This window comes from Macadamia integrifolia, chromosome 6 (genome assembly GCF_013358625.1).
Source record: "Macadamia integrifolia cultivar HAES 741 chromosome 6, SCU_Mint_v3, whole genome shotgun sequence".
NCBI lineage: Eukaryota > Viridiplantae > Streptophyta > Magnoliopsida > Proteales > Proteaceae > Macadamia > Macadamia integrifolia.
The window spans coordinates 2,057,231-2,080,784 of NC_056562.1; the positions used below are offsets into that span (position 1 = coordinate 2,057,231).

General features: G+C 40.2%; 1 protein-coding gene and 1 long non-coding RNA gene across 8 annotated transcripts in view; one reads left to right on the forward strand and one right to left on the reverse strand.

Moving 5' to 3' along the window:
• Window positions 1–11,091, reverse strand: part of LOC122081752 (mediator of RNA polymerase II transcription subunit 9) — a 23,377-nt gene extending 12,286 nt beyond the window's left edge. For 4 of the 7 annotated variants that reach the window (XR_006141192.1, XM_042648994.1, XM_042648996.1 and 1 more), the window contains exons 1-5: window positions 10,715–11,091; window positions 10,088–10,147; window positions 9,911–9,991; window positions 9,106–9,164; window positions 8,939–9,013 (exon numbers count right to left, since the gene is read on the reverse strand). Coding sequence is in view for 6 of the 7 variants with exons in the window: in XM_042648994.1 (XP_042504928.1) it covers window positions 8,956–9,013; window positions 9,106–9,164; window positions 9,911–9,991; window positions 10,088–10,147; window positions 10,715–10,948 (492 nt within the window). In the remaining variant the exon portion in view is untranslated. Of the gene's footprint in view, window positions 1–8,932; window positions 9,014–9,105; window positions 9,165–9,910; window positions 9,992–10,087; window positions 10,148–10,714 lie in introns of those variants that run through there. The other 3 variants (XM_042648995.1, XM_042648992.1, XM_042648998.1) reach the window with 2 other exon arrangements.
• A 9,909-nt stretch (window positions 11,092–21,000) lies between these two features.
• Window positions 21,001–22,915, forward strand: LOC122081753. The gene is made up of 2 exons (XR_006141193.1): window positions 21,001–21,316; window positions 21,430–22,915. It is a non-coding gene; the product is annotated as an uncharacterized LOC122081753 (long non-coding RNA).
• The last annotated feature ends 639 nt before the right edge of the window (window positions 22,916–23,554 follow it).

Sequence of the window (23,554 nt, forward strand, 5' to 3'; positions counted from 1 at the left end):
ATAAGTGTAGGTTCAGGTTCCACTCATCTATGGAAACAATTGGTGGTAGCAGTGGGGGTGAAAATACAAGTACTGCTGCTATTGCACAATCAACGATTGATCCAAGCAAGGATCCGAAAAGGAGAGCTAAATCAAATGATCCTAGATGGAAATATGGGTATTGGCCTGACGTATCAGACAGAAATTGGATTAAATGTACCCTTTGTGGGAAGGATGTCAGGGGAGGAATAAAACGATTGAATCAACATCTTATTGGTGGCTATGGAGATGTAGCCAAGTGTGTGAAAACAACTGAAGCAATTGCTAAAGAGATGAGAGATGCAATATTGAAGAACCAGAGGAAGAGGAACTTTGATTGTTTGGATGATTTGGATGTTAGTGATGGACCTACAGAAGTAACCCGTTCACAACATAATATAGTATCTGATGTGGGGGTCTCATTTCCTATCCCTAGCTCTAGGACAACTTCAAGAAGAAATAAAGCTATCATTCAAACACAATCCAAACAAGAAGTAAGGGGTCCCATGGATAAGCATGTGAGGAGGACTCCTGAAGAAGTGGTTGCAGATAGGCGGGATAAAGGTTCATATCAAACAACAATGGAGAACCGAGTAAGAGGAGAAGAAGAAAGAGATAAACTTCGTTCTTATTTTGCAAGGTGGGCTTATGAGAGTGGTGTTCCATTTAATGCTTTGAAGTTAAGGAGTTTTGAAGAATTAGTAGAGGCAATTGGTTAATATGGACCAGGTTTCAAGCCCCCTTCAATTCATGACTATAGGGGGCCTCTATTGAAGTCTGAAAAGGATAAAATTGATGAGTTAAAGGTGAAGTGTCAAGGATATTGGAGGAAACATGGGTGCACACTCATGTCAGATGGGTGGACAGACAAGAGAGGAAGGCACCTAATTAATTTTCTTGTCAATTGTCCGGAGGGGACTTTTTTTTTGGAGTCTGTGGATGCATCTAGCCAATCACAAACAGCTGAAATGTTATTTAAGCTACTTGATAGCAAGGTTGAAGAGATTGGTGAAGATAATGTGGTTCAAGTAGTCTCTGATAATGCTGCCAACTATGTTGCAGCGGGTCGACTACTAATGGAGAAAAGGAAGAGGTTATTTTGGAGTCCATGTGTAGCTCATTGCATAGACCTTATGATGGAGGAAGTAGGCAAATTACGCTCTTACATGTCTGTTATATCGAAGGGCAGGAAATTGACTGCATTCATCTACAGGCACACTCGTCTTCTTGAAGCCATGAGGCAAAAAACAGGAGGAGACTTAGTGAGGGCTGGAGTGACTAGATTGCCTCTTCCTTTTTAACACTCCAGAGCTTATACAAGCACAGAGAATCTCTGAAAAAATTATTTGTTGATGATGAATGGTCCCGTTCTAAGCTTGCATCTACAGAGGCAGGGAAGAATGCTTCTGAGACTGTGTTTGCTACAACATTCTGGAATGGTGTGATGGATTGTATAAGAGCATCACAGCCTTTTCTTCAACTCTTGAGGATTGTAGATGGTGATGAGTTGCCTGCTATGTCTGAAGTATATATGGCAATACAAGTGGCAAGGAAGAACATCAAAAAAAATTTTGGAGATGATGAAAGGAAATGGAAGAAAATCATAGCCATTGTTGATCACCGTTGTGAGACTATGATGAATGGATCAATATATTTAGCTGCCTTTTTCCTCAATCCAAACAAGTTCTTTAAGGCAATAGAAGATAATCCTGATAATGAGTTGGACTTAGCTCAAAAAGCAAGTGATGCCTTCAATGATGTTCTTGTAAGGTTGGTGCCTGATGAGACCTTGCAAGATAAGATCATTGTCCAGGTTGACAAGTATACCACTGTTCAAGGAAGTTTTGCAAAGGACATGGCGATTAGACAAAGGGACAAGTTGAATCCTAGTAAGTATATTTCCTTTTAAAGTTCTAATTAGTTTAGAACTTAAAATGTTGATTTTTTACTTAACCTATTTTTTTATATTATATATTTATAGTCTCTTGGTGGTCTCGACATGGAAGTACTGCTCCTGACCTTTCAAAGCTTGCATTGCGCATACTTGGTCTTTGTTGCTCATCTTCTGGTTGTGAGCGCAATTGGAGCACATTTGAATTTGTGAGTATTGACTATTGAGTTCTGATTACAATAGTACATGTACTTCACTTAATATGGTTTTATTGAAGATAAGTAGATAACTTCATATTATTAATGTTTTTCAGATTCACACCAAGAAGAGGAATAGGTTAGAGCATCAGCGGTTAAATGATCTTGTCTACATTCAATATAATCGCCGACTTGAAGCAAGGTTCCAAGAAAGAAAAGAACAATGTAGAAACTACAATCCATTGTTGCTCGATGATCTTAATTGGAGTAGTGAGTGGATGATTGGTGAATCAGAGGATGAATTAGTGCATCCTGAGAATGATATCACTTGGAGAGATGTTGATAGAGCACTTGGAGCATCTTCATCATACCAAGGCCATAATAGACCAAGGAGGGCTCCAGCATCTACCAGTGGAACCAATCTTTGCTATACCCGGCGTGGTAGGAGGGTTGAGCTTGAGGATTTTTCAGATGAAGAAGTGGATGAGATGAGTGAAGAGGATATTCGTGATGATGAAAACATTGAGGATGATTATGGCATAGCTCCAGATGATGCAAGCCAGCAACAAAATGCAGTTGAAGAAGAAGATTTTAATTTAATTACTGATTTGGATTGAAAGTCTTTGAGTCTTAGAACTTTGACGTATTTTGAGTCTTTAAACTTTAAAGTTTTTTGAGTCCTTGAACTTTTAAGTATTTGACTTTCTTTGTTTACTAAATTCTTAGCATTTTAGTTTATTTTATGTTTTAGCTTCATTGAAGTTTAAAGTTTTTTAGAATGATTAAGAATCCCCAGGTTAGTCACTTCTCATCCATTTAATTTGGCATCTCGATTTTTACTTTCGATGTATTTTAATTCTAAGTTCTTAATTACTTCTTTGACAGGAGTAGAAATATAGTGGATGACCTTAGGGCTTAGGCACTCATTATGGCATCATAGAGGTAAGTATAATAAATACCTGTATATTTTATGTCTTCTTTTCTTTATATTTATAATTTTGTTTCATAATTATGTATTTATATTATATGTTAATATGTTAAGATGATTGATGATTGAATATTGATGATTCATGATTGAATATTGATGATTCATGATTGATGATTGATGATGAATTGATGATGAACTTAGTTTATTCACTTTATTGATTTGTTTTCTTGATGAATATCTTACATTGGTATGAATATAAACATTTAATATTTATTTAGCATATGAGTAATAGGATTTAACTAGTATTTGAGTCAAATAGATTGGTTTTATAAAAAAAAGTACACAAGAACGCTTTAGTCAATAAGGCGACGCTTTATGCCCGCCTTATTGCTAAGGCGCTCCGACAGGCCCTCAAACGCCTTAGTCGCACCAGCGCTTTAAAAACTATGCTCTCCATCCCAAGCTCCCAACTCTATGAGAGTGACACTAAACTACCCTGTGGCCCCATCTTTCCCTCTCCCAATGATGGCTTTTATTCTTCTAATGCTAATTCCCGAACCAACCCACTACAACAGCAGACTTCTCCATGGTCTCATCCTATGACCTTACCCCAGCAACTAGTACATCCAGCAAGAGAGAAAGGGAGAGAGCATCTGATCTTCTAAGAAAAATTTGGGGAAGATTGTGAAATTCTCCATTCAAAAGAATGACCTTATAGGTCATAAGGGAAAGTTATATCAGATTAATCTCAACCCCAAGATACTGCCGCAACCTGCAATCAACAGAAATTCTTAGGAAGAGATCTATATCCAGAAGCCTTTAGTTGGGTCAATCAAATGCAGGTAACTGGACCAAAACTGAACTAGAAGTCAGATTGGAATAAGTTGGTGGGGACCCTAAAATACTTATTCCAATCAAACTTTTGCACATGCAACAGAGAGGAAATTTTGGTAAAGACTAACAGCAGGAATTTGCTTGCATCATTTCTTCTTTCTAGGGAAGTCAAATCTAAAACTTAATGACCTCCACTCCCTTTTTATTTATTTATTTTTTTCCCATTCCAACTTCCTAAATATTTATTCATCAAAGAAAGAAAAAAATGGATTGATCAAACTTCTGGGCTATTTAGGAGTTAAGTTTGTAAGTCAGGTTGAGCAAACCCCCATGTTTCTATTGGATTTTTATAAACCAACTTTCCAAAAAAAAAAGCGACTTCAAGCAAGAAAATTTGGTGAGTGATAAACAACATAGATAGAGTAGGCAAATCATTTGCATAAATACTTATGTTTCTCTCACAAATTTGCATTACTAACTCCATCATAGCTGGTATCAAATCAGAGTAACCATTACAGAACCATAGAAGATGATGTCCATTAGATGATTTTGTCTACTATCTTGGATGACAAGGGTCCTTGGATTAGAACTACACATTTTCCATCTAATGAAGTAATTGGTGAGCAATTCTCATAGAATCCATCTCCCATTTCATTCTCAAATGAAACTAAAAATATAGTAGTTATCAAACAGAGAAAAGGACATTGAGTCTATGACATAGATTATAAGAACCTGAACAAAAACAAATTTCACACCCATACAAGACTCTTTTCTCAAAGCTAATTACTAAAAATTAGCATTCGGATAATGTTTAAGATGCATATTTTCTAGCAGAGTATCATCAACCAGCACTAGTTGATGGATTCAGAGTTTCAGACTAAGTATAAATAGTCTATCATATAAATGCTGACCGATTAAATTGGCTGTGGAGGCTTGTGTAGTTTACTTCCTGACACTTTTTTGTTTTTCCTATCTGTTATATGCTATATGCATCGATATCTATGAGCCAAGAATGAAAAATCAAGTGACCTATCTTTCCGTTCGATGGGCTGCTTTATTGCACCACCACCAGAAATCCACATCTAGGTTCCTTGTGGTACAGACGACATGTACCAGCTCAAGAACCAACGGAAGAAGAAGAAAAGCCTTGTTGTAATAAGGGGGTAAATAAGGGTAATCTTGTCTTTGTGCTCATATTTTTCTCTTCTAAATAAAGTTGGGCTGTGTCCAAGTGGCACAAGTCCCATTCACCCAATTCCATCATGGTATTAGAGCAAAGATCGATGTTGGGATCTGAATCCTAGAGCCACCGCCGCCGCCACCATAGCCCTACCACCACCCTCCACCTAGCGCCTCTCTTTCTCGGTTGAGTCCCTCTCTCCCTTTTTTGGTGTGGCATTATGATATAAGAAACCTTCCTGAGCTTTGAATGCTTTGAAAAAACAAATTGGTTCATTTTTCAGTTCCACAAGTGATCAGCTGCCATGTCTGAGGATACTAATAGTCTAATACACAGACTGGACGTTGTGGTTCTCATGGAGACTTCCCCACATTGCATGCCTGCTCCATCAAGTTAGATGGGAGCAATTACCTAATGTGATCTCATTCCTACTTCCTTTCAATCAATTCCTGTGACTATTCTGGCTATTTTACAATGGAATTTGAGAAGCCTGTTGCTGCTGCTCCGTCTCAGAAGAAGTGGAGTTCTGACAATTCCCTTGTCTTGTCTTTCCTCGTCAATTCTATGAGCCCCAATATTGTTAGGGGGTACCTTTGGTTAGACACTGCTGCCAAGATCTAGAAGGTTGCCAAAGAAACAAATTCCCAAGCCGGCAATGACGCTCAGGTGTATGAATTGTGCAAGAAGATCCATGATCTCAAGCAACAAAACATGACTTTATCCCAGTACTACTCTGAGCTGAGGACTCTTTGGCAAGAACTACATTTTTATGAGGAGTTTCATCCTACATCTGCCACGGATGCTACTAATTTCAAAAAGGGGGAAGATATAATCCGTGTGATATTTTTGTGGGTCTCAACATTGAGTTTGATCAGATCTGTGCCCATGTCCTCAACCGAGAACATTTCCCATCTCTTGGGCAAGCTTATGCCATGGTTCAATCAGAAGATAGCCACCATACAATGATGTTGCCTTTCCTAGGATCGATCAGCCCTTCTTATTGGCATGGGTCTGGTTCTGGTCCCTCCCATGGAGGTCTCACACGTACAGGTGATCTTCCTTCTAACAAGGAACCTTTTAAGTGAATATTGTCGGAAGGAGCATCATACCAAGGAATTCTGCTAGAAACTGCATGGTTGCCCTACCAATTCTGGTCTTGGTCTTGGTCGTGGGTGGGGTTGTGGCAGCTAGAGTCAAGCAAATAGCACTGAGGTTTTTGATAGTGCACCAGCAGGTACCGGTTCTACCTTGTCCCATGATGAGATTTCTCTCCTCCGAAAGCTCATGACCAATTGGAACCGTCTCAGCCTTCTGCCAGTTCTGACTCTTCCACGGTTGTCTCTGACTCCCATCTTGCTAGCTCAAGTATTCCGTCTGGTGGTAAGTGTGATTCAGTGGTATCTCCTCCCTAGATTATAGATTTGAGCATAGTTGTCACGGCGTCAAATCGATCCAAGGCAGTCGAAGGGTGGCTAATCGAATTGGCGATGAATCACCCATTATGGCGTTGCCATGGCGGTCAAATCTCCCATGTGTCATTTTTTATTTTTTCTCTTTTCTAAAGTTATTTAGTATGCTACTTTTTTATTTCCCCTAATCTCTAAAGTTATTTAGCATGCTATAAGCCTACAATATATACCCTATAACATATAAAACCAACATTGAGCAACATCAAATCATAAAAAATCAGCATATCCCTATCAAAATCACCCTGCATTTTACAAAAAATCGACCACCTAGTGAATCAGGCGTGACCTGACGTCCATGGCGTTGCCATGGCGTGACGACGCCTATCAGCCAATAACGACCGCCATTTGTGAGTCACGTAAATCGTAGTATTGCCATGAACTTTTTTTTCCGCCAGGACGCCAAATCGCCGCCTTAGAGAGGCCTACACGACGCCATGACAACTATAGATTTGAGAGCTACTAATCACAAGACCGGTTCCTTCAATTTATTTTTTGAGTATTCTCCTTGCTCTGGTAAAAGCAAAGTACGGGTTGCTGATGGAAAATATTCCCCTATTTATGGGAAGGTTTATGTTCGGTGTTCCCCCACTTTGTCCCTATCCTCGATCTTACATGTTCCTAATTTTTCAACCAATCTCTAGTCTATTAACAGTTTAACAGCCAACCTTAATTGTAAAGTTTCTTTTTATCCTTCCTACTGTGTGTTTCAGGATCTAGTGACAGGGAAGGGGAAAACGATTGGCTATGGTAGAGTGCAATGGGGGTTGTATCTGCTTGAGGCTGGTCTTTCTTCTGTTCCAAGCTCTTCATCAGCACTTCAGGCAAACTCTCCATCAGAACCTTTATCTGCGTTACCTTCTTGTCAACGTCAGTTGGGTCAACTTCCATTAGGGACCTTAGGTAGGTTTTTCCATCTTTATTTGAAATATGTAATGCGAGTAACTTTTCTTTTTGAAGCCTTTGTTTTGGCTAAACAAAATCATACTATTTATCCCAGTTTGAATAATAAAAGTATTGTTCCCTTTGCTTTAATGCACTCTAATATTTGGGGTCCATCCCATTGTGTATCTGAAACTGATGATCTGTGGTTTATTACGTTCATTGATCGTCACTCTCAAACCACTTGGATATTTTGCGTCATAAAAGTGAGGCCTTTTAGTGCTTTTGGAGTTTTCACAGCATGATTCAGACAGTTTCATGCAACAATCAAAGTCCTCAGAAGTGATAATGGTAGGGAATGTATTAGTGGTGCCTCTCAAGCATATCTTAGTTCTAAGGGAGTGCTAAGGTAATATTACACTAGACTAGTTGTGTTGACAAACCTGCTCAGAATGGCGTGGCTGAACGAAAGAATCGCCATATCTTGGAAGTTGCCCACTCCCTTATGTTTGAGATGAAAGTTCCTCCTCAATTTTGAGACAGTTTAATTTTTCAGAATCCTAGTTGGCATAGGATTCTCCAGTTTACTGATCAATCGGAGGGTCTTTGAGTATGTTTTTGATATTTTTTTCTTTCCTTACCTGTCCATGATTGACAAGGGTCTTTCCTATTTCAATCAAGTTTGGTTTTACAGCATTATAAATAAATGTATAAAGCTACCGACCATCCCATCGATTCCATCAATTAAAGACTTCAGTTTTTTTTTTCTGAAAATCTGCTGTGGACTCAATAGCAGGACCTTGTGTATTCCAATGAGAGAGGGTGGATTCCAAGTCTAAGTATTGGGTGATTCCTAATCCGGTTTGCTGTTCTATCCTTCTTCTCTCTCTCCTCTTATCATTCTATTAAGTTCAGGTCAGAATTTCTTTACTTTTCTACCCAGCAATTTACTATTCTCCTATCACTTTCAGTTTCAGATTGCTATTAACTAGAACATCAATTACTGAATAGAAAGTTGTTTAGAATCTTCCCTATTTAATCATTGAATTTATCCTCTTGATTCTTAGGGTTAAAGCTTATTAGCCATAGTTATGTAAGATGTTCCACTTTAAGAGATCTACAACTACAAGAGCCTAACCAAGTCATTTATTTCTTAAAATGCGAGTGTGTTTATTAAGAGAATCAATATTGCAATAATTCCAGGTCGAAAGACGACACAAGACGACATGTGTCTTGTTACTTCATCATACTTTTCAATTTCCATGGGCATTCACACCAAACCTACTTACACTGTTCCCTTCCTGAAATTTCAACAAATATTTTCTAACGCTGACATTTTCTGAATTTCCACAAGTTCTACAATATTTCAATAGAATATTATTAATATGTTTTAATTTTGAGAAACTGGTTATTAGTATGTTTTAATTTTGAGAAACTGACATTCATACCAAGGATCATTCAAGAAGCTCATACTTTCCCACCATATAATCCATCCAGCATTTCCTATAACACAATTAGTATAAAAAGAGATCTTACAAATACCAGAAGGATGGTCTCTGTCATCTGCCCAACTTAATCAGATGTTCAACAGAGCTTCTGTACTTGGAAATCAGATCCCTGGGATGAAAATAAACTTTTTTAGAAATCAGAATGATAGTTGTCATAATTATAACAGTTATCAAAACCATAACATCTATGTCATTACAAACCTTCTTTGGTGTAGCAGTTGCTCAGTTTCCTCCAGTTTACGCTTCTGCCCTTCAACTGTCTACAGAACAACTTAATGATAAATATATTTTTTGGGGGTAGAAACCAACTTAATGATATTAAGAGACTTCCAATTGAAACTGAGATATATTTGGAGAGGTTCAAAAATAAATGAAAAAAATCAAAGCTACCATATTTTGAACAATTAGGAGTTGAGATGGGGACCATAACCCAGTTAATCATAGTTGTCACAGCGTCAAATCGATCCAAGGCGGTGGAGGGGTGGCTAATCGATTTAGTGATTCATCGCCAATTATGGCGTTGCCATGGCGGTCAAATTGCCCATGTGTCATTTTTTATTTTTCCTATTTTCTAAAATTATTTAGTATGCTACTTTTTTATTTCCCCTATTCTCTAAAGTTATTTAACATACTACAAGCCTACAATATATATCCTATAACATATAAAACCAACATTAAGCAACATCAAATCATCAAAAATCAACATAGCCCTATCAAAATCACCCTGCATTTTACAAAAAATTGACTGCCTAGTGAATCAGGCGTGACCTGGCGTCCATGGCGGTGCCATGGCGACGCCTATCAACCAATGGCAACCGCCATTTGTGAATCACGTAAATCGTAGCACTACCATGAACTTCTTTTTCCGCCAGGACGCCAAATCGCCGCCTTGGCAACACCTAGGCGACTCCATGACAACTATGCAGTTAATATTTTGAATCCAAGGATATTACAAATTTACAACTAAAAAAATAGAAATAGCAACATAGAATAGTTATTTACATACCATAGCCTTTGCATTTATTGATCCTGATATTGAGTTTAATATCTGTTGACACTTTTCAAAGTGGCCAGTCAAGTCACTAACCTACCAAATGCAACAAAGAGTAAAAATAAGTAGACATGGCTCAAAATCTATGTTTACAATAAAAAACCATATTACGAACAGCTGGAAGAAGCTAACCGTGTCTGAATGCTGATCCCGTGTACCACTTTCAATTGCATCTGCTAAATTCTCCACCAACTGATTGAATAAATCCAGGAAAAAGTTGAGCAATATATGAATAATTTCTGCATATTAGAGCCACAATGATATACACTCACATAGACTGGAACCACTGGGTACCAGTATCACACTATCGCAACATAAATACGAAAAAAAAAAAGTGAAAACCAAACATATGAAAAGTAAACTTTCTGCAATTTGAAGCCACAATTATACATACTCGCATAGAATACAACCTCTGGGAAATACTGATATCATCTGGAAAAAGGAAAAAGGAAAAAGGAAAAAGGAAAAAGGAAAAAGAAAGGGGCGGTGGACTTTCAGGAAATAAATATTGCAACATAAATGAGAAAGAAAATGGTGGAAACCAAACCCCTACCACCAATGTGTGCTTCAAAATCCACAATGATACACAAAGGAAGCATACGTTCATAAAACGGCAAGTGATTATATTAACATGATGAAGCATTACTTGTTAGGGTAGCCATGAAAAATCACCTAACAATACCAGCATTTCTATTGAGAATATTTTTTCTTTTTTTTTTTAAGAAATCAGAATGCATATTTGCATTGATAAGTACGTACATGTAAAAGATGGAAATGAGAAGCCAGTGACTGATGCTGATGATGTTGCTGTTGATGACGCTGTTGCTGCTGTTGTTGTTGTTGTTGTAGCTGCTGCTGCTGCTGCTGTTGTTGATGATGAAGATGATGTTGGTGGAGGAGAGAAAGGTCCTGATTTGATGTTGCCCCTGCAGTGTTGGGAGTCGAGGAACTAGGAATCATCATCCAGCTCCCTCCTGAGTATGGGTGTTCCATTAGTTTCCAGCTTTGGTTAGGAAACTTCCAGCTATTTCAGAAATAGATCTTCCCCCTAACTTGAGCAATGGTTCACAATTCACGTCCTTTTATCCTAAGCAGGAATGGAAGAAAGAGGGATTGCTTCCCTTCATGCATTCAGTAACTGAAAGTAGCATTGAAACAAAATAATATAAGTGGCAAATTTACTACAACACTGACTGTTGTAATTTTGCAGTAGCAGAAAAATTCAGACGTGAAGCTGCTGAGAAATTGTTAGGATTGTTGTAAATAACGGGGAGGGGTACCAAGCAACGAAGGAAATATACAAGGCAGCATAGAATGACTCTACAGAACCATAAAAAGCAAAAATATATTCTCAGGACACCACCCCAAAGCATGCAAACCTAACTGGAAATTTGATCAAACAGTGTACTTGTCTAATTAGATATAGAAGTAGAATAAGAGACAGAAGCATAGACTTAAAAATCAAATCGGATCGATCAGGATCGCCTGGGTTGAATTATATCGGCCAAGACCAATCCCCGTTCCTGACCGATCCGATACCAATCCACTGGTAAGGTATAAGGGTAAAATGTTTCAAAAAACTAATTTAAAAAAAAAAAAAAAAAAGGGTAAGTCCGTCCGATCCAGATGGCTGAGACTGATCCCAAGTTTCAAAAACTAGGAAAGAAGAAAATACAATAAGGGTTCTTAATCATGCTTTAAATCTGAAGCAATATTACTTTCCTATTTAGATAAAAGTTCACCTACCAAGCAGAAGAAAAATACTGCTTATGATTCAAAAAGATAAATTCCTGCCAGACTGATAATGGGTAAATAAATTAAACCACGACGTTCCCTAAATCAACTTGGATTGCAAGATCTTGTTCTCATTGAACAATGGAATAACCTTTCAAATGATAGTACCAATGGAATAACAAAAATACAAGCTAATGAACTCAACTAATACAAATCATCCAACTGTTGACCTCTTTAGATTCTACATGTGTCCCATAGGGTTTACAAAGCATGCAGAAAACAGAGATCAAAAAGGCAAATACCCAAAATTTCAAAAAAGATACATATAAACAAACAAAATGGCATAGGAAAAATGACTCAGGGATGTACGTAGCAGACACAGACACATAATTGATTGAAAGCAAGAACCAGTGTCTATCAGCAACCTGTAGCCGAAAGGCGCTGCCTGTCATGACCTAAGGGTGATAATTTTTTCGCCCCAAATCCATTCTGGCCCTGCTGTTGCAGGTTTGTGCGACCTACCGCTGGCCAACGGATGCGAATTGATTGCCGAGTCAGACAGTCACAAAATTATGAAAAATACAGGAAAAAAATAAGGGAAATTTCAGCAAAAATTGTATTTTGAGACTTCACTTGAACAACGAATGCATAAGTGATAGAGCTTTAATCAGATTTCAAAACACGGAATGATTTGATTACTTATCCAAACAACAGATTGGCACAGCTGAAGCCTAAAACGACAGTCCAAGACTGTTTTTCATAATTTAGACACACACACACAGAGCTCGAAGACTTGCCTCCATTTCACGATGCCAGAGAGAGAGAGAGAGAGAGAGAGGGAGCGAGGGAGCTGAAGGCTTGGATCGTTGGAGATGGAGAGCTGCTAGACATCCGGTATGAAATGAGGACGAATAAGGAATGAACGAAAGGTCAATTGATGACAAAGGGTTTAGGGTTTTTTTTTTCCCCCTTTCTTTTCCCTTCTTCCTACAATAAGCGCTGGCAACACGGGGCTGGGCGGTTCGTTCGGGCTCCCGGTGTCTTGGCGTTCTAGATTGTTTTTTTCCCTCTACATTTAATATTTAAGGAAATTTACATTCACCTCTCGCGTTTGCTTTTATTATATTCCTTCTCTCCTGTTTCGTTTATTATAAATAAATCCACACAACATAATATGAGTGAGGTGTTAATTTTTTTTAAATTGAAAAGACTTTTATACCCTTATTGTATCTTGAACTAAAAATCTTCAATCTAAAGACCATTTTACCCTGGCCTGGCATAGGGGGAGACACCCTCGTGAGGTAGGGGATCCACTACGCAACTCTTCTTCTTTGGCATCTGCAATAATTTCTTCTACCCCTTTTTGATGGGAATCACTAAAAAGCTAAGCTTTTCATGGAAGTACACAACTTTCTCCACGTGGTAGTCTTGCTGCCCAAACTTTGGCATGTCCACATACCTGGATGGCGTTGTTGGCACCTGGACCTATGATGACCAGCAGACAAAATCTGGTGGTCCCTTGGGTGTGGCCCTGGCAAAGGGGGAGACACCCTCGTGAGGTAGGGGATCCGCTATGCAACTCTTCTTCTCTGACGCCAACAATGATTTCTTCTACCCCTAAGGACAGATAGCAGTAGGAACCAAAGATTCTCCTCTTCTTTTGCTCTACTTATCCCTCTTGTGCTAGTCTTCAACCCTAAAAAATCCCTAAAAATTCAAGCTCTATTTTTTCAACAGCCAATCTCACCAAAGTTTTGTTTCTTCATTGCAGAATCCAATCTATGTTTTCTTTAGAACTTCGTTTCCTATTGCTATCTTTTTATAAAGTAGTTCGTGGGTTTGTTGGGCGTTATTTGCATGAAGAAGAAGGATTGGGAAGTAGTAGGTTCAAAGAGCAAGAGGTATAGACGATCACAACGGACATGGAGGAATAGGATTTAGGGATTTAGGGATTTAGGGATTAGGAATTGGGGATTTAGGGATTTTAGGTTTGTAAATGGTCTTTAGACTTAGGATTTTTAGTTCAAAATACAATAAGGGTAGTCTTTTCCATTTCAAAAACTAACACCTCACTCACAGTGTTAGGTTTGGGTGGGTTTATTTGTAATAAAGGAAACATGAGGGGGTGGATGTAATAAGCTCAAATGCGAGGGGAGGTGGATGTAAATTTTCATAATATTTAATAAGAAGAGGTTCTGGATGTAACAAAATCTCCCACGCCACCAATGCTAGCATGTTATTAACCATTTGATCGAAGAGAAAAAAATCTATCTGTTCAATTCTTCAACCGCAACATCTCTCTATTTCAACTGTTGTTGCACCCTACTATCTCTCTCACCCCAATAACCACCTCAACCCACCACCCCTTCCATCTACCCCCTTTTCATCACAAGTATATTCCTGAGCAAGATGAATGGGGCTCATAAGAAAAGAAAAACGAAGAGCATATAGTGCATGGACCGGCGAGGGGGAGTAAATTAATATGTACTGGAGAGAGAGAGAGAGAGAGAGAGAGAGAAAGGGTGAAAATAGAGAGGAGATAAAGTTGGGAAAATAGGAGAAGGAATAAGATCAGATTGCCTTAGCGTAATTGGGAGGTTAGCACAGTTTTGGCTTATTGGGCTGGAGCTAGCCTTTATCTCTAAAGAGAAAATACAGGAATTTAATTCACTTCCCCGTTTCACAACACTGTTGAGGCTGAAAAACATGACTCTCCGATGTTGAAGTCAGACTTTTGTGCTAACAGATAGTTCCAGCAAGAATAGAAAAGAATCGGTCCTTAAGAAAGGGGTCTGCCTAGATTTTTATAATTGGAGATGGCGGTTGCTTGTGAAGAGTCACGATTTGTCCATTGTAGGTAGGAGTCTAAATCTAGTAAGAGTTATAGCGGGAGAGTGAATGTGGAGATCGTTTCCGTTATGGAAGCACATATTGGCCCTATCTGAGAGGATTGGGGGAAGGTTTGTTATTCCAATGAATGTTCTTCCAGTATTAGCTCCATGTCTTGTGATACTCGATTAACTTCCCTTCTTAGAGAATCCTTCTTGATGATTCCTGACAAGGCCTCAGGGCTGATCGACAGAGGGTAGACGACGTGGTTAGCTGATTGCCCATATCGAGCAGCAGAGAGTCTACTACCCCACAGTTTGATCTTCCCTTACAATTATACAAACCCTTTGCTCGTGGAGCCTCCCATGGTAGTGACCTAGCCGTTCGGCTCCTGGGGTTTGTTTGGTGTTGTTGGCCAGTAGGTTCCTGTCTCGAATGCCTTAGATTAGGAAGACTATGGTTGGTCTTACCAAGTCATTCGGCTACTCCCGCATCTTGAGGTCAGCCGATAATCATTGGGTCATATTAGTTTTAGCCATAACAATTTGCCCCCCACTCCCACCGATCCTCTAGAGGTATGTGGGGGTATATTGGGTTGTGGTACATCCTGGCTTGATTAGTTCTACTTTTTATATTGGTTCAACCCTTTGCTGATATCTTCCTTGGCATTAAATGCATCGCGGATTTCTTGGGAGCAATGCTGAAACGTAGGCAGCTTTTTCATTTGAAAGGATGCCCTTTTGATGACTAAGTGAATGGAGAGGTGCCATGCTAGCGTTCCTCGATGCAAGCCTGCCGTGAGAAAGGTGAAGCGTCGTGCTCAGCTGATCAGTTCGCACTCTTCATAAGATTAGCGATCTTTTCGCCGATTTGGCATTAATTGGTCATGCCCTTTGTGAGGGCAAAAGATGCATTTTTAAGTCTTATACTGTTCATCTTCTTCATTTCTCTAGGTTTTCAAGACTCGTCTGCTTCACCGTGCTTATTGTTTTACTTATTCAAGTTTTCTTAGCTTCTTCCTGGACTACTGTGTTCACCGCCATACCTTTTGTTAGCTTCATCTTCAAATAAGTTCCTTTTCCCTGTCATCTTCTGATTAGAGGGGTTTCCCATTTTTATTTTTGCCATTGCCTCTTGCAGGCTTTGATCAGAGTTCACGAGGCAAACACTGGGACAAATCCATCGTAGATAGGTTGTCCTATAGCATCCTCTACCTCGTTCCATTGGGTACACCCTCATATTATAATGGCGGTTCTTGTTAGGGTATTAGAGTTAGGTGTGTAAATAGTTTGTAGCTTGGTTTCCTGCTTCAGTTCGAAGCTTTGAAACTACCGTAGTAGCTTGAGGGAAGGGGACCTAGTGAGGATCCGGTCCCGCTACCACAATTCTGATTCAGTGAGCTTATAGGTTCCCTGGAGAAGGAGTTTGCTTGTACCCCTCTGGCATACTTCGTATGCCTATATGAGGAGCTCTTCAAGGCTGGTCTTTGTTTTCCCATTCATCCACTCATGGTGGAAATCTTTGTGTATTATGGTATTAGTCCCTCTCAAATCTAACCGAATGGTTGGTATAACTTGTTAGGCTTTTGCACCTTAGTGGAGGGATTATAGCCTTCAACCTCGTTCTTTATTTTCCTAGTCTATTTTCACCGAAATTCGTTCGGTGGTCGACAGGGATGGTATGCCTTGAGCCAACACTCAAGGATTAGTATTGCATAAGTGAATCCTTCCTTAATCAAATGGTGGAAGACCCGATTTTTTTCTCCATCTCTGCATTTGAGGGGTGTTGATTAGCAACAACTGGTACAAATCAGACCTTGCTTCCTTGAACATTTGCCCTTCCTTATCCACCTAAGATGAGCAGATCCTTTGAGTCTTAATGGATTCAAGCCGAGTCATCAACACTGCTGAGTTGCGCGACGAGGGTTTCCTCACTTGGCATGGCTTAAGTCCAGGTGACCTTGCTCACAGTTTTGCTCCTTTTTACGTGAACAAGTATTATTATTAATTGATGTAGTTTTTCTGCTATAGTGTTGCTCTACCATTTGATATAGGAGGCCTTTGTCCTTCACAATTCCTAACCTCATAGTGGAGGTGTGGCATCGAGATCGGAGACTGGGGAGAGAGACCAAATCAAAGGCTTCTAACAGTCCTCTTGAGAGACGGGAGAGACGTTGAAAGAAGAGAAGGGTTAAGGTTTTGCTCGATCCCCCTAATGGTCTCAATGAAGAAGTTGCCCGTCGTAGGGTACAATCCCATTATACATGCAGCATCCCCGTTCATGGCGATGACATATTGTCTGTTGTTGAGGATCTCCCTTTATTCACAGGGTTGAGAGATTCGTTGCAACGTCAACCCACCATACTAGGTTGATCCTCAAGTTGCGCAAGAGGAGATGTGGTTATGGAGGGTTTGGTTGCTCCTTTGGTTGTGGATCACATTTCCCTTGCAATGGTGTTTACAGAGAAAGAGGTCGCCCAGATCGAGGCAATTGGGGCTAGAGGTAATTGTGCAACTCTGGATGATCAGAACTGACTGATATTTGTTCCCTTAAATCGATGTTTAATGTTCAGGGATGAGGTTCTGGCCATTTTTTGGACTAGGATGTGCCACTTTCCCTCGGATCCCCCGACCTTGGGCTGTATGACTTCCCCGTTTTGTGCCAAAAGGGGAGGGTAATGCCCCGGGTAAGTGTTTTCCTCATCTTTATTCTCTATATTTTTTTTTGCATCCTATCCTACCCCGTGTAGGTTTTTGTGTATGCTGCCGAGGCGTACGATCGAGTGGAGAAGTTATCCATCAAAGTGGAGACCTTTCAAGCCTCCCTTGTTGCGAAGGATGAAAAGATCACTTCTATGGTTAAGCGATTGAATATCTTATCAACCGATGATGGTTCTCACTCGGTTGGCCAGGAATGGCTAACCCTCCTCAAGGCTCAAGTTGCAACGGCGGTGGAAGGTCACCGAGTTGAGCATATCTGCTGGTAGGATAGGGAGAGAGAACTGCTCGGTCGTATCACCAGTGTCAAGTCAGATTTGGAGTCTGCCTGGGTTGGCCTTCACGAGGCCAACGTGGCCTTATAGCGCGAATGTGCGGCAAAGGAAGAGGTTGAGTAGCGGGTGGCCCAGTTAGAAGGTGATCTCAAATTGTAGCAGGTTAGGTAGTCCATTGTGCAGAGTGAAGAGGGCAGAGTGACCGACGAATGATGGTCCATATGTACAATTATTTTGTAAACGTATCACACCAAGCCCTTAACTCAGCTAGGTTCTTTAGTGTATGCTTCGCCAAATACCTTTTTAGCTCTTTATCTTTGACGCCTCCCAACAGGGTCGTGAACTCTTCTTTCGGGTCCAAACATCTGATTGTGATCTTCTCCTGCTGGAAGCACTTCATGTAGCTTCACAGTGACTCTCCTTCATGCTGTTTGACGTTAGTCAGGTTCAATGTGGTCTTCTGAAGGGGTTGGCTACTAGAGAATCCCTTCACGAAGAAATAACTCAAATCGCTGAAGCTGTGAATCTATTTTTTCGGTAGGCGGTTGTACCATAACCTTGCCATTCCTTTGAACGTTAAAGGCAAGGCGCGACACATAATGTTTATGAGACTTGGTGGAACTGCATCGCAACCTTTAAGCCTTCTAGATGATCGACGGGGTCCCCAGACTCGTCGTAAGTGTCATATTTGGGAAGACAAAAACCGACCAGGAGCGGGTCCCTCATGACCTCATCAGCTAGATCCATGTCATTAGCGAGATCTAGCTCACGAGTTCTTGTTTGGTTTTATGCTACCTTCTGGATCTCATCTTTCGGGTCTAGGATCATCTGCTTCAACCCCGAGTCCCCATGTCCCTGTCCGTCTCCTTGGCGTGGTTCCTCATGCCTAGCCCTGGTGGCGCGCCGCATCCTTTCTTTGGGTGTGGGGCTTTCCCTCATTGCTCAATTTCGAGGATTCTGACCGGACCTAATAGATCATGAACTACTCCTGTCCTTATCTTGAGCTCGCTTTGGGTGGATATGGGAGCCTCGAGATGCTCCATCAGTCTTCTGAGAGACGGCTTTGGAGACCTCCTTCATTGTCTCAGCCATTCGGTCATACTTCTCTTGAAGGGCATCGAACTGCTCCCTCGTCACATATTCCTGTGCCCCAGGAGGGGGTGGAGGATTACTATCTTCGCGCATTGAATATCCGGCTAAGCACTAGTCCCTCGTGGAACCTTCCCGATTGTTGTTTCCCCGTTCTTCACAGATTTCTGTCGAGGGGGGATCCCTCCTGAAGGTTCCCCCTCATCCATATTTACACTCGGCGCTGCTCTTGTTTTATTACGTTTGTAGGTCTTCCCCACCATTACTCTGTCGTTCCCACGGATGGCGCCAATCTGTTACTGCCAAAAATCTGTACAAGGCTGAGCACCGATCCTGCATAAACACAGAAGGCAAAGGCCCGGAGGTGTCCCTGGGATTAGTCCTCCGACACCCAAGTTAGAGACTGGCAGAACACTTTTTTCCAAGAGTAATGGTGTGTGTGCCGACTTACCTTTCCTCTCCTTTTGGGTTCCCTCTTATATGGTTTAGGGTCTAAGGTTTAGGGAATCCCACCCAGATGCGTTTTCCCCCTTACCTGAGTCCTACTGGGATACGTCCTCCCCCCTTTAGGGGGAAATCTTCCCTATTTGGGTCTCTCCTCCTCACGCAGTTTGAATCCTCGCGGCCTCTACCGGTTGGGCGACATGTGTCCTTCCCTCGGATTCCACGTGTCCTTGTTTCACATGGTGACTAATTCGAGTGTATCAGATGGTAGTACTTGGGTTAGGAACTTAGGATCTGGACTCTTAAAATAACTTTAAATAACTTACATAACTATTAAATATTCCACCTCACTTCCTTTGTAATTATACCCATATCACACCCTCATGTAAATTACATAACTAGCCACTAGCTCCACACCTTGATCACTTTCACGTAACATAAACTCTCGAGAGAGACCTTGAATTAGACCTGAGATTGAGCATGGATGCCATTACAGATGTGATGTGCACCAGTATATTAGACATGGGATGCTCTTTTCTTCTAAACTTCAATAGAGCCTCTTTAGTTTCGGCAACATCTCCCACTACCGTATACAACCACTGGAATTAGTGATGTTTGGGGATGCAACCCACCAAGAATTAGGTTTCTTCCTATACATGTTTGTTTACCCTTATTAATTAGTTTAAGATTAATGAGATAAGAGATTTGGCATATCAGGGCGTAAGGAAACGAAATCAGACCCCACCTTTGAAATGAAAATGTCATGACTAGGGAATTCGTGGCCCGGCCTGACTAAATCGACCAGGACCGACCGTTTATAGACTGGCCTGGCCCAGACCGTAGCCGGGCCCGTTTACAAACGGTCAATCATGATTTTGCTACTTGGACCGTCGGGCGCCCAACCGAGACTGGCCGAATAACACCTGACCGAGATTGGCCTATTGTGCACCGGCCTAGCCCTACCCTTTAATGATTGTAGAATACCTATTTTACCCCCCAAATTAAAGAGTAAAAACTAAAAAAGTAAAGACATGTTCATATTTTAAATAATGATTATATTTGGTATCATTTATTGATTTATTGTCATTTTTTTGGGCTTGCATGAGTGGGCTGGAATATAAGAGCACATTTTAAAGAGGACCCGTTTAAAAACCGGTTAAAACCCATTTAATATTAAACATGTCTGTAGCCCGATTAAGGCCCGATTAATGTAACCCGATTATAGCCCAAGGTCGACTGACCAAATATAAAGTGTACCATGCCCTCAATAACTAAGCCCGATCAGTTAAATGGGCGGACATGGTGCAACCTTTGAAAGTCTTCAATCCGGATTAAGCCTGATCGAAACCAGACTGATATGACCGGTTGACACCCCTAGTCATGACACATCCAAGTCTGAACTCTAAAGCCTCTTTTGAAGTCAAGAATTTGGACCATTTGCAGTATTCACAGCACGTACAGATTGATTTGGTGGGATTCATGCCTTTCAGGTTTTGGAGCTTTTTCATCCTATTCATTCTACCGTAATTCCTTTTTGTTCAAAGCTTCTTCTCGAGCATGTCCACTTTCTTTCTAAAACCCCTTTATCTCTTCAGATTCTAGTGGTTTTTGTAGAGTGGAGAGAGACACAAAGATGCGTAGGCAGGGGGAGATGGAAGGGGCGGTGCGTTGCAGAGGTGACTGGGAATGAGATTGGTGATAGGGTGCAACAGCGGTCGAGACAAAGAGATGTAGTGGCCGAAGGGTTGAATGGATGAGATTTTTTCCTTCAATCAAACGGTCTAGATTCTATTTTATCCCGTCGGTTCAGTGACCATTCAATTGGTAGAAATTCTCTTTCTTGGATAGAAATGATCATAATCTCAGTTTATTCTTTCACATTATACATCAATTACACCATTAAAAATATAAAACAATTTCATCTTGTAGTCCTTGGCCGTATGTTGCCATTCTTTTTCTAAGAGAGAGAAAATAGTGCTCCGAAGTCCAAATAGGTTTCAACCGACCTTGGGATGTATGGTGCTCCGAAGCGTCGCTGACTATAGAAAGGCCACCGCATACAACGGCTATATTTCGGTTCAGCCTAAAGCACAGTTTGATTTTCAAAATGTAGCCGTTGCTAGTTCGCTCAGTCTCTCCACTAGCGAGGTTGGATAGAAAGTTCGGGGGAGAAAGCAGAGCGTGGAGAGAGAGAGAGAAGGCTTCGACGAAGCAGCGGTCAGGTGACGAAACCCACCGCGCGCCATCCCCTTTCTCTCGGGCGACGAAAACGGGTCTTCATTTCCTACGATTTCATTCTTTCTTTTTTTTCTGTCTTTGTTTTCTCCGATTTCATTCTTTCTTTTTTTTTTTTTTTTTTTTTTTTTGTGTATTTCAATTGGAACAGACGGAGAGGAGAGAAAGAGGGGAGAAGCAGAGATCAGGGGGGAGAGAGAGGGGCGGGAGGGGAGAAATAGAGGAAAAAGGTGACGAGATCCACCGCAAGCCACTGCCCTGGCTGAACCCATCGATCGCTACTCGCAAATTGCAGGCCAGGTAATCTCTCATCTATACGTTTAGTATTTCACCATGAATTAGGGTTTATAGGTTTCCGTTTTCCCATCCCTTATTCTTTCTCACCAAGTAATTGGATCTCATAAAATAGGACAAAAATTCAACGGATTGTCTTTGACTGCCACTTTCATTAACAAGGAGATGACCTAAATCATTATGTTGTGGATTTTTGTATTCTAGAAATCATTTTGTATCTGAAAATATCATGAATTTGATAGTGAGGTTTGGTTCGTCATAATCTATATTGGCCTACCACTTGTTGGGTTTCGTCATTTGGTTGTAGGTCCCCACTGTTTATTGTTTCGATCCCAAACTAAAAAATGGGCTTGATTGGGTTACGTTTGGAAATTGATATATGCTTTCTTTTTAATTAGCTCATTGGTAAGATTTGAAATATTGTGGATACTCTTTTGATGTCTTTTCAGGAGGTTCAGATTTGAAATATTGTGTTTTACCTTTAGCACTGATGTACACTTCAATGGCCCGTGTCCATAACAAAAAATTTAAGCCATTCAACTTAATGGCAGTGATTTGCATGTTAAAAGGTATTAGGTACAGTTACTTTCCGAATTAATGCAATAAACAGAATTTGAGTGGCAGTTTTTTTCAAATTGACTGAAGCCAGAGACAAACTTGGACACAGAGGTGATTGTTGAAGAACTTCTCAGAAACAGAGCATGCCAACAGAAGCTCTTCAATAGAGCACATAGCAACACCAAAACGCGCAAACGTAAGAACCAACATATATGGAGAATCCTAAGAACAGTCAGCGAAACAATGAAAGGCTGATAGAACTTGCCATAAATCATTAGAACTTGCTATAAATCATTCAAACCCGACAACTATGTCCTGTAATACATCTGCATCCAGATCTGGACACACTAGAAACACATTTGTTCTCTTGTCTGTAACTGTCAATGAAAAAGACATCTGATGTTCAAAACATCACAAACAGTTTCACTGCAACCAACACAGCAGGAATAAAATCAGATCAGAACCTCAAATGAACAGAGATAGTCCATAAATATGGAAATCAATAGCAAAAAGAAAAGGGAAAGAAATTTATCACTGTTTATTATGGCAGGATTGTATTCCATAAAGCATAAACTGACAGTGTAAGTATGTCGTTTGATGTCGAACAATTTTTCGTACAATTATAGACCAAATTTCTGAACATTAGTTATGGAGATGCTTGGAGATTGTGAATTTTAATAGTTTGTGGACCTGCTTCTTAATTGTTGTACGACTCTGGTTTTAATTTTGGAGACATGTGCTCTCTTAGTAGTCATCTCATTCATCTTTTAACATACACAGACAAAGAAAAAAAAATCTATTGAATGTTCAAAACGTCATGTATGCTATGAGAATGTTGCAGATATTCTGGGCATTCTCTATATATTTCGAAGCAGTTGCGATTCTTCCACAGTTAGTTTTGTTGCAGAGAAGTGAAAACGTGGACAATTTACGGGCCAAATACATCTTTTTTCTTGAGTAATGCATTTGCCTTTGTATCATATTCATATATTTGAATTGCTTTCAATGAATACTATATTTTTCTCCTTTTTTTTTTTCTGGAATTATTAATGTACTATGGTTGTTATCCTATGGTTATAATGAAATGATATCATTCTCAAATTCAGTTGTCACACTAGAATTTGTTTTTCTCGTTGATTGCTATTTCGTTGGGGTTTTAGTTTTTGGGTATACGGGCCTAGGTTTGCTGAACAAGCATAGATTCTATTAAATAGAATCTCATTTTGTTGATTTCGTTCTTAAATAATTATATTCTGAAATTGTGCTATTGATTTCTAGAATTGATTTTATGATTTTTCTTCAGATAGGAAAGCTGGTCAATGATTATTTTTTGAATGTTCTAAGTTGGGTCTGTGGTGATAACCCCAAGAATTTACCATGTTGTGATGTCCTTCTGATGGCTATTTAATTACCCAAGGGCTGGA